Genomic DNA, 11,932 nt, shown 5'->3' with positions numbered 1-11,932 from the left:
TTCCAGCCAAGACATCGTGTTTCCACTCTCTTCAGTATCTTAAATACTGTCTCTGTGTGTTTTTTTTAAATCCCCTTATCTTCTCCCTTCCACCTTTCTGTGTGTGTAGCTTCCTTCACGATTCGGGTGAGTTTTACCTCGTCCCCTAGTTTTTGTGTGTCCTGGTGCTGTAGAAAGGGCGGAGAAGAGAGGTCGGCGTCCCAAGTTGCAGGGTGACTCGTTAGGCGCGGGTGGGGCTTGGGTAGGATGGCCTTGTGAAAGGCGGCTAGGCAGGTGGCCAGGCGGGGAGAGGCTGGACGGGGAATGTGGGCTCTGACTGCCAGAATCCGGGCCAAGCCACTCAACCTCTATGGACTTCAGCGTCCTCCAGTGTAAAAGGGAGGCGATAACAGCCCCTACTTCCAAGGGCTCTTGTGAGGAGCAAAGGACGGAAGCGCTTTACATGAGTGGCAGATAGCGCGGCGAGCACTTTGTACACGTTCGCTATGATTATTCGTATTTAAATATTTACTATTGTGAAGTTATCATTTCTTACAGGAATGCTGCAATCATCATGGAAATAGTGCGATCACCAGTAACATAGACCCGCTACGGGCAGTATCACTATGCTGCCTCGCGCTTGCGCCCGTCCGGGCCGCAGGGTCCTGGGCGCCTTCTCCCAACAGCCGGGGCGGCGCGGTCGGAGGGGGGAGGGGACGCGGGAGGCGCAGGCGCGCCGCGGGAGGCCGCCCGGCTCCGCCGGATGACGTGGCTCGGCGGCGTCCGCGCCTCCGCGAGCTCGGGGTCACGCCGCGCCGCCGCCGCCGCAGCCGCCGCCGCCCGCGGCCTGGCCGCGCCCGGGGACCGCCTGCGAGGCCGCCGGCCGCCGACCTGCGCCAGTGAAGGGCCGGCTCGGCGGCGGCGGGAGATGCGGAGAGGCCGCGGCGGGGCCGGCGGCCCCTGAGACGCGCGGGATGGAGGACAAGTACAGCGGCCACGCGCTGGCGGGCGGCGGCAGCCTCGGGCCGGTGGACGTGCCCAGCGCGCGGTAAGTGCTGCCCCCGAGGGGCGCCTGTGGGCCCGGGCCTTGCCCGCCGCGGAGCCCGGCCGGTCGCTGTTTTCGCCCGTTGCGCCCTTTTTCTCCTTCTCTGATGCGCGTGCTGCCGGGTCAAAGGGCACGCGCGGCGCCACGATTTAAGGGCGTGGCTCGAAACCGCTTTCCCTAAGAATCCGAATCCTCGCCACCCCACTAATAGTGCGGGGAGCCCCCTTTTTCCTCCCGACCTGCCCCCGTATCTCCTCCAACACTGTGTCATCTTGCCTTTTCTTTGTTGTTCAGGCCGGGGCTTATTAGTTAAGGAGCCCCAAATTCACCTGTTTGCAGAGTTGCTCAAGTAAAGGCTGCGAAACAGTCCTGCATTTGCATTTCAAACTTAAATGGACTAATGTTTATATAATCTAATTCCTCCTTACATAATTTATGTTGAAAGAAGGCTTAGAAGAAGGTTTGGTTAGAGATTGATTGATTGACTTCCCCAGGGCCGCAAAACCAGGACAGTTGTAGCCACAATTCTATAGTTACAGAAATAGAATTATAATAAAGCTTCTCTGAGGGACCCCCTCACACCTCTCAGACTGGCCAATATGACCAGGAAGGATAATGATCATTGTTGGAAGGGTTGTGGGAAATATGGGACGCTCTTACACTGTTGGTGGAGCTGTGAACTCATCCAACCTTTCTGGAGAGAAATTTGGAACTACACCCAAAAGGCAACAAAAATGTGCATACTAGGGCGGCTAGGTGGTGCAGTGGACAAAGCACCAGCCTTGGAGTCAGGAGTACCTGGGTTCAAATTTGGTCTCAGACGCTTAATAATGACCTAGCTGTGTGGCCTTGGGCGAGCCACTTAACCCCATTTGCCTTGCAAAAACATAAAACACACACACACACACACACAAAAATGTGCATACCCTTTGACCCAGCAATACCACTACTGGGTCTATACCCTGAAGAGATGATGAAAAAGGGTAAAAACATCACTTGTACAAAAATATTCATAGCAGCCCTGTTTGTGGTGGCAAAGAATTGGAAATCAAGTAAATGTCCTTCAATTGGGGAATGGCTTAGCAATCTGTGGTATATGTATGTCATGGAACACTATTGTTCTATTAGAAACCAGGAGGGATGGGAATTCAGGGAAGCCTGGAGGGATTTGCATGAACTGATGCTGAGTGAGATGAGCAGAACCAGAAAAACACTGTACACCCTAACAGTAATATGGGGGTGATGTTCAACCTTGATGGACTCTCTCATTTCATCAGTGCAACAATCAGGGACAATTTGGGGCTATCTGTGATGGAGAATACCATCTCTATCCAAAAGAACTATGGAGTTTGAACAATGACCAAGGACTATTAACTTTAATTTAGGGGAAAAAAAACCTGATATTGTCTGATCTTGCTATCTCTTATACTTTGTTTCTTCCTTTCTCTCTTAACACATTCAATTTGGATCAATGTATACCATGGAAACAATGTAAAGACTGGCAAATTATCTTCTATGGGGGGTGGGGGAGGGAAGTACGATTAGGGAAAAAAATGTAAAACTCAAAATAAGTAAAATCTTTTAAAAAAAGAAAGGAACAGATGGAAAAATATAAATCTCACTCATAATTTTAAATATAAATGGTTAAATAATTCAATAAAATGAAAAAGTGATAGATTGGTTAAAACAAAACCTTACAATATGTTGCTTACTAAGAAGCTCATTAAAAAAGGTAGACATGTATAAAATAGGAAGATTGGAAAAAAATTACATTAAGTAAATAAAAACCTCAGGATTTTCAGTAATACTGACAAAGCAAAGACATTCAAAAAACAAAAAGGGATAAGCAAGGAAGCTATGTTATCCTAAAAGGAAATCAAGACAACAAACCAACAATAATAAACTTGTACACTACAATACCTTTGCATCCAAATTCATAAAGGAAATGTTATTTGAGCTTCAAGATAAACAGTAATGCAATAATAACAGAAGACCAATATCTCTCTCTCTCTGTTTGGACAAGGCTCTAACAGAAAGGCAAACAGACTCCTGAAGAAATTAGAATGAAAAATCACATGGCATCTTCTAATTATGACAAAAAATACACATATTTCTCAACACCATATGAAACTTGCAAAAACTGATGATATATTAGCTCAGAGTCTATTGTTATAGTTTAGTCTTTATTACATAGTAATAATTACATTTCCATCATATAACTTTTTTCAGCAATCTCATAATGAAGGGGCACCACTTTGCTTCTTGATATTTGTTACTATAAAGAGTACCACTATGAATCTTCTGGTAAACATTGTTTCTGTTGTAGACCTCCTTTGGGTGTATATGTCTTCTAGGGCAACTGATGAATCAAGAAATGTAGACAGTTAAGTTACTTTTTGTGCATAGTTCCAAATGGTCTAGGAGAGTTGGACCTCTTGTCAGCACCACTAATAATAGTTCATTCCTGACTTCTCATAGCCACTTCAACGTTTTCTGACCATCTGTCATCTTCTGCCATTTTTTGAATGGAGGGGTTTAAAACTTCAGTTACTTTAAATTGTCACCTATAATATGAAGTACATTTTCAAATGGTTATCAAATGAATATTTTTTACTGAATTGACCAGAAGAATTGACTTTATGACAGTTCATACCCACTCCTAACTAAAGATTTAAAAAATAATAACAATATGTGTTTCAGAAATTAATACATGCCTTTTGAGTTTCTACTAATTAAGACAGTTCTAATAGATAGATACATAGATCAATCAGTTGATCGATCCTATTCTTTTTGGGCCAGAAATAATTTTTTTTCCAAAGTCAAAAAAAAGAAATAGAATTATAAGGTAAAGCTAGTTTTGTGCTGGATCAAAGTTATATAGAACTTTTGCAAAAAAAACCCAAAACTCTTTGTATAAGTTATTACATTCTCTAGTAGTTGTTACATTAGTTACAAATAATTGCTCCAAAAGTTTTGTTTTAATGCATCTTTGTCCCATATGGTTGATCCTAAGTTTTCAAGCGATGAAAGAGCAAACAGCAAGTTCTTTTAAATCCCATGGGACTTGGTGACCAATTTTGAGTCTGTCAGAAGATCTTTCTACCTAATTTAAGAGCTACAGTGATAAATTGGAGGAAAGGGTGGCACACAGCAACTCTTGAAAATGGCTGTAAATATTTCTGACGGTATTCTTAAATCTTCTTGAGATTTTTAATTTAGCAAGGATTTTGTAACTATTAGTATGGAACATCGCAAGATAAGCAAAACAAATAATATAGATTGCTGAGGATCTAATGTTTACTGTCACCTGCATAAAGGTGTAAATTTAAGCCCACTGACTGCCAAGAGATTTGAGTATATGCAGAGAAACAAAGAATTGGGAAACAGGGAATTGAGAAGAGGATGAAAAACGAGTAGGAGACAAAATGAGTGATTATTAAAAGATAAGAGGAGAACCAGGGGTGTCTAGTAGATCTGAAGTCTAAGGAGGACAGAACAGAAACACTATTAAATTGTGACAGAAATTATAGAGAGGGCAAAGATCTTTGGTTTTGATGCCTAGGGGGTTGTTCATAAGCTTATACTTGGGTTTGATAGAATAATTAAAACAGAAACATGATAAGAGATTGAATCGTAGGGACACTTGAGAGGATAGAGAAGTGTTGAGATTGATCACAGTTTTTTCCCCAAAAAATGAAATAGCAAAGAAGAAAAAGATAGGAAGTGGTATGCATATCATAAATAATACCTTTGGGATTAGACCCTGCTTACTAACTTTGTATGATGGAAATAGTAAGGGGCATGCATTCCAGCCAATGTTCCCTCATAAATCCTACTAGTAAGCCCTCAAGTTAGAACCTCAACCATCACCCTTAGCCTATAGTCTCTTAAGGGCTTCAGGATCTGCCCACATTCTCAACTTCATGCTTAGTTTGGAGAACATATAGCACTTTCACTATGCATACTAAGTGTCCACAACAGATTTGGGGCCATAGGAGTGAGTCAAAGCACTCCAATATCTCAAGGGGAATGGATTTGAAGGAAGGATGAACAATTCATCTTCCCAAATATGGTAAATGATTTTGAGGGACCATTGATGTGCCTTTCTGCTCTTTCTGTCCTTTCACCTTCTCTTCCCAACCATTTCCAAATTATACTCGTATTTCCCCTATCTTCACCAAATCCTCACTTTATCCATCACTTTTAGCCATCATACCATATTTCTCCTCCCTTTTTGTGGCTGAACTCTTTTTTGGCCATCTACAACAGGAGCCCCCACTTCTTTCTTTTCACTCTCTTTAGTCTTTTTATTTGGCTTCTGACTTCATTCAACTGACTGTGTCTAGAGTTGCCAGCATTTTTTAATTTTCAGATGTAATGACCTTTTCTCAATCCTCATCCTTCTACCTTTTATCTTCTTTCTAAATAATCTTCTCTGTTGGTTCTCCCACTTATCTGACTTAAATAGTCTGGATCTTTATTGGAGATTCATCCAGGTTGTGTCCACTAATCATAGGTGTCATGCAAGAATCTGTCTTATGTCTTCTTCCTCTATTATTTTAATTGATGATTTCATCAACTGCCATGAATACAATTATCTTTATGTAGATGATTCTCATTAGCCTCAGGTATTGAATCTCCAACTGCCTGTTGGACATTTCAAACAGGATGTCCCATAGGCATCTTAAACTTAACATTTTTAAAACTGTATTCATTATCCGTCCCTTCTCCCCTTGCCCCCCAAATTCTCTGGCCTAATTTTTCTATTACTGTCATGGGCACCACATATACTCTCATCTTATTATAATCTCTTACTATACATCACTTAATATAAACCCTCTTCTCTCCTCTGACACTGTCTCCCCTATACCACAGATCTGGCTTCCTTGCTCAAGAACTCTTAATTTGTTCCTTACTCTTCTGGGATAAAATACAGACTTCTTGATCTGGCAGTTAAGTTCCTTCACAACCTAACTCTAACCTGCCTTCCCCAGTCTTATTTTCATTTTGCTCCTTCAGTCAAACAGGATTACTAGATTGCATACAGGCTGTCTTTCAGTTATCCATTGTTCGTGCTACATGATTAACTCATGCCTTTTTTTTTAGTCTATATCTCTGTTATCCTTATTTATTTCTGCATGATACTTTATAATATGTTGTAATTGCACACCGGCCACATACCTTTTCATTGCTGTTTATTATAGCTTCATTTATTTGGTGATTTTAAAATTCTATAACTTATCATGTATGTGGTCTCCCCAGAAGAATTTGGGGGTCTTTAGGTGAAGATTGAACTTGTGATTTTATTCACATAGAGACTCCTGGTGAGGATCTTCTACCTTTGCAGATCAGCACTTTCTCTTGGAATTTATAACTTTAGAGAGTTTCTTAGGACACTGAGGGTCTGAGACAGGACTTAAACTCAACTCTCTTCTTAAGTCTAATATCAACTGTCTTACTGTGCTGTGCATGCTGCCTTTCATCACAGAGAATATTGGTATTAAAAAAATGGTTCTTTGTTTCAGGAAAAGCTTGGGGGCATTAAAACTACAGTTTCTCAACAGCAATCTAGTCTCCAATAAAGTTCTAGTTCAGTTTATTATTTAGTGTTTATTCAAGACCTATGGACTGATGGAGTAACTCTTTGGGTTTCCCATCCTAATGTATACTGTAGTCTCAAAAATAGGCATTCTTCATTTGCTTGTCTTTTTTCAGGGTAACTAGTTAAGTCAAAATCCTTGAGTAAAGATGATCCTGGAGATTGATAGTTAATATAAAGTTATTGGCAAAAAAGATCATCTGGAGAATTTCACCATCCTTAAGGAATTACTTTTTCATTTGAACTTTGTGCTAGTCTGGCCTCCATGACCCCATTGACAATTTCATATCTACCTGTTTCATACCTGGCTAAAACTAATAATAAGAGCCAGTAATGAAGAGCTGCTATTGGTGTTACCTTTGCTAAATATTTTATGAATTGTGTGCAATTTTATACATGAGAAAATACATGCAACTCTTGGAAGAAGACATCTTTTCTTGCATTCTCTATTTGCTTTCCATCACTTGTGTTATGATAAACTTAATGTCCATAGAAGATATTGTTTGTGAAAGTTTCTTAGTTCCCTTCCCATACTTTTATCAATGAAACCCTCCAGTAAATCTCTACATGAATAAAATCACAGATTCAGTCTTTCCCTAAAGACCCCCAGATTATTCTGATGTTATTGTATGGATAAAAGGTATGTATGGATCATTAGTCATTTAATATTTACCACTTCTTTCTAGTCTTTCCCTCTTAAAGATACCTAAGAATTGTCACCTCCAGCGTGGACCTACACTGTTTATGTTTGTCTTATCTATTTTCCCTAGCTTTGTTTTCTTTAGTACCATTCCGGGTCCTTTTGCAGAATATCCAAGTCTATTAGTTTAGCAATCAAAAGTGGTAGATCCCCTGTCTTTGATGATGAAAAATGTTATATAAATCTCTATGGGTCTTTTACATGTTTCATTGCTGTCTTCTTCCAAGTTTGTCCTTAAATGTCTTGAGATGACTTGTTTAATTGAATCTCTCACTAAGTTTTCTATACACTTACTTTTACTTTTTACTGTTTATCAGTATTCATACTCTCTTCTGCCATCCTATATTTTATACATGATTTGATATACTAAACTGCCTTTAGCTTCCATTTGGCAAGTCGATCATGTTTGATGTTGAAAGTGGTTTCCTGAGCTCTTTTGACCTCCCTGTTAATGATAGTGGATTAATATCCACTAAACTTCTTTAGGAAATGATTAAAATTGGCATATATATATATATATACACACACACACACACACACACACACACATACATATATATGTCTTTTCCTCCATTTCCCCCCCTTTTTTTGCATCAGCAATTTAATATAATTTAAATAGATCAGATTAGATTTGTTTTAGTTGTATATCTTATGTTGTCATTTTTATTCTTTGAGTCTGTTGATCTTTGTCTCTAACAAGTTAATTTTCTAACCATATATAGATAACTTATTCAGGAATGATTCCTACATTAGTAGCAGTAGCTTCTTTATCAAATCGTAAAATGTAGAAATGGATGTGTATCATTTATTAAGTTTCCTCTAACAATGCAGAATGCACCCCATCCATGGCATCTTCCTCCACTGTGACTCTTACCTATAGCCTGTCACAGAGGCTTCAGTCAGTAGTTTGGCAGCCTTCTCTGCTTTCTCTTGATGTTTTAAGGGTACCAATGGAGCAAGCTGGCTAGTTGTTATCCCTTGGTTTTGCCACATGACCAGCTCATCATTCATTATCTTGACATCTTTTATACCTTTTCTTCAGAATTTCTCTTTATTTACTCATTGCAACCCCTTTGCAATTACCATATGTTTCTCTGTCCTCTGTTCAATACTCATTATTTGGAGGAGTTGCATCCCCTAACTTTCTGCCATTTAGACTCTCAGTATTAAAAAAAAATAGTCTTGGCTTTCCAGGAAACTTGGGGTCCAGAAAGGAGCTTTGCTCTTTCCAAAAAGGAATTCATCCCTGGGGTCAACTTGTCAGTCTGCACTTTCTATCCCAGATAATACATGTTGATGAACAAATTTTGTAAGGCAATTGTTCAAATGAGGTTGAAATCTGAGCAATGTACATTCTTTGTTTATTTGGTAATTCCTGTGTAGATGGACAAGCCAAACTCCTTTAAGAGATTTTTCCCTGGGGCAGCTAGGTGGCGTAGTGGATAAAGCACTGGCCTTGGAGTCAGGGGTACCTGGGTTCAAATCCAGTCTCAGACAATTAATAATTACCTAGCCGTGTGGCCTTGGGCAAGCCATTTAACCCCATTTACCTTGCAAAAAAAAAAGATTTTTTTTTCCCTCCTGAGGTTTATTATCAAAGGATCTTTGAACAGAGATATTTCTGCTCTTTTGAAAAGAATCTCAAATTAATTTGGTGTCTGGATGAGGCGCACCTTGTAAAAGAACTTGTAAGGTGGCATTTTGTTCTTTAAATCAAATGATTTTTCATAATCAACAAATGACAAGCATAATGAGATCTTGTTTTCTCTACATTTTTCAGTTAAATGATCAGTATATGGTTCATTGTTAAATATTGTTTGTTAATATTTCCCATAAATACCCTCATTAAAGATGTCTTCAGATTGTGTATAGTCACTTGTAAAATTTTTGTTCAAATGAGAGAGCAAGTATATGGATGGGTTGTTTCTGATGTTTCCTCAGGTTTTTTTTGTTGTTGTTATTAATAAGGTCTGAGACCTCTTTGGTGTCTTTCTCTCTTTCTGTACCTTTTATTTTTGAATATGCTCAGAACTGTCACTTCCAGCACAGATCTCTTCTGTCTCTATGGCCTTCATCCATTACTGAGGATTTCTCCATTATTGTTTTCTTTAGTATCATTTCTAATTCCTGTCAGCATATTCAGTACTGTGGTTTTAGCATCTAAGTCTGTGGTGGAGAGAAGAATTTATTAAGATGATTTTTTATAAATATTTTCCATTTTTATTCTGTTTATATAATCCTTTCAGTTTTATCCTTGAATGCCCTGGGGTTGATTTTGTTTAGTTAGATATTTTGTCAAGTTTTTTTAAACAAGTTTTAACCCTCCATTGCTTCTATTTTATGAGATGATACTACTCTTTGTTCCTAAAACATTGCTGACAAGTGTATGTTGTAATCTGTTGTTATCTTTGACAGCCATCTCTACTATTGGTTAAAAAAATAGAGAAGTAGCTAAGCAGAACAGATCAGACATGAGAGATCAGAAAAAATGGAACTAAGTAATCCAATGTTTAATAAACCTGAGAACATAAAAGATAAAGTAGACAACTTGGATTACATCAAACTAAAAAGCTTCTTTGCAAACAAATAAGAGTTTGGTTTCAAATATATATAAATAATTTTGTTTACGCACACACACACAAACAGTAGATAAATGATCAAAGGATATGAACAAACAATTCTCAAGAGAATTGTCAGCTAGTAACAGCCTGATTAAAAAAATGCTGTTAGTAATAAGAAAATTGAAAAGATGAGTAGTAAGATAGGTAAATTGATAAAGCAACTGTAAATAAAGTCACTGAAATAAACTTTGAGAGAATCAGTCTCTTTTCTCATAGAGTTTACAATAGTTCATTGGGAAGACAGCATGCAGTTAGGTACAAACTATATTCAGGATAAATTGAAAATAATCTACAGCTGAAAAACCTAACAAAAGGAGGAACAGGAAAGTCTTTCTGTAGATGGCACAGTTTTAACTGGATCTTGAAGGAAATCAGAATGGGAAGTGAAGAGCGAAAGCTTTCCCAGAATCAGAGTCAGTCATGGAGTTGAGAGTTGGAGTATCCCTTGCAAGGGACAACCAGGAGGCCAGTATCACTGGATCCAGAAGTACATGATGTGATGGAAGGTGTAAAAAAAGATAGGAAAGGTAGGTGGTGGCTAAGTTAGGAAGCACTTTAAATGCAGGTTTTTGATTTGATCCTGGAAGTGATAGGAAGACATTTTATTGAGTAGGGGAGGAGACCTATGGTCAGACCTCTGCTTTAGTAAGATCCTTCTGATAGTTAAGTGGAGAGTGGACTAGATAATGGGGAAAGATTTGTAGCAGGGAGACCAACCCAAAGACTGAGTGGTCTAGGTAAGATTTGATGAGTGCTGACCCAGGCTAGTAACAGTTTTAGAAGAGGAGGGAGCATATGCAAGAGGTGTTATGAAACAATAGATTCTGGCAACAGATAGGAGGAGTGAAAGAGAGAGTCCGCACCTAGAGCTGGCCTGGGCCCTTTCCTTTATAGTAATAAAGAAGTTAGGAAGAGGAGAGAGTAGGGGCAGAGGGGTTGGGATAATGAAGTCATTTTTGAATATACGGGGAGAGATTGAAACTTAGAGAGTGGTGATGATAAAGGAGACAGTCTGCTAGAGAAAATGGGATGGAATGAGATCCCTTGGATAAGTAGATGAGTTTTCCTTTGCAAGGAAAAAGTTACCTTATAAAGTGAGACAGAGGTGAAGGAAGAAATAGTGGCAAAAGGCATCTGGGTGATGAGATGAGGGGAAGGGAAGAAGAGGGAACTCTTAGCAAGTGGACTGCTCTTTTAGTAAAATGTAAGGCAAAGTTCTTAGCTGAGGAAGGGGTGAGGCAATGGGGATAAAAAAGTTTGGATCCAGTGAGGCAGTTCTCCAGCCCAAGGGGCTGTGATGAATGAGATTGTGGGTTAATTAGGAAGTATCAAAGGATTGCTTGATCAGTAAGGTCTTGTGGTGGGGAAGGGGAAAGGAATAAGCATTTATTTATTAAGTCCAGGTACACATTTAATTTCATTGGATTTTTACAACCCTGAAAGGTGCATCCCATTGTTCTCCCCATTTTACAGATGAGAGTTAAACATTTGAGGCAGGATTCCTGTTAGGTCTTCCTGACCCCAAGTTTCCCAAAATCCACCGTTTCACCTAACTCTCACTCTTTAAACTCCCCCCCCCAATAAATATTCTCAATGACTGAGAAATGACTCAATAGCTTGGGTTTTGAATATAAGAGAATATTATTGTTCAATAAGATTGAATTTTAAAAGCATTTATTTAATAATTAATGTGATAAGTAGTGTGGTAAAATAGGAAATATAAAAACAAAACAGTGTCTACCCTCAAGAAACTTACATTCTAGGGTGACTAGGTGGTGCAGTGAACTGGAGTCAGAAGTACTTGAGTTCAAATTCAGCCTCAAACACTTAATAATTACCTAGCTGTGTGGCCTTGGACAAGCCACTTAATCCCATTGCCTTGCAAAAAACATTTTAAAAAAAAAGAAAGAAAAGAAACTTACATTCTGATAGGGGAAAAACTAAATGGTAGTGACCTAGGAAGTATATTTTGGTTTAAAAAGTTTCAA

General features: G+C 39.1%; 1 protein-coding gene across 2 annotated transcripts in view; it reads left to right on the top strand.

Annotated features, from left to right (window-relative positions):
• Positions 1–775: 775 nt before the first annotated feature.
• SLC30A5 (solute carrier family 30 member 5) overlaps positions 776–11,932 on the top strand; it is an 81,167-nt gene continuing 70,010 nt past the window's right edge. The window contains exon 1 of one of the 2 annotated variants that reach the window (XM_074201285.1): positions 776–1,027. In XM_074201285.1, coding sequence (XP_074057386.1) covers positions 954–1,027 — 74 coding nt within the window. In that variant the 5' untranslated portion in view covers positions 776–953. The remainder of the gene's footprint in view (positions 1,028–11,932) is intronic. The other variant, XR_012471593.1, reaches the window with a different exon arrangement.

Source organism: Macrotis lagotis, chromosome X (assembly GCF_037893015.1).
Source record: "Macrotis lagotis isolate mMagLag1 chromosome X, bilby.v1.9.chrom.fasta, whole genome shotgun sequence".
Taxonomy (NCBI): Eukaryota; Metazoa; Chordata; class Mammalia; order Peramelemorphia; family Peramelidae; genus Macrotis; species Macrotis lagotis.
Note: the sequence above shows the minus strand (reverse complement) of the source record. Positions and strands in the feature narration are given on the sequence as shown.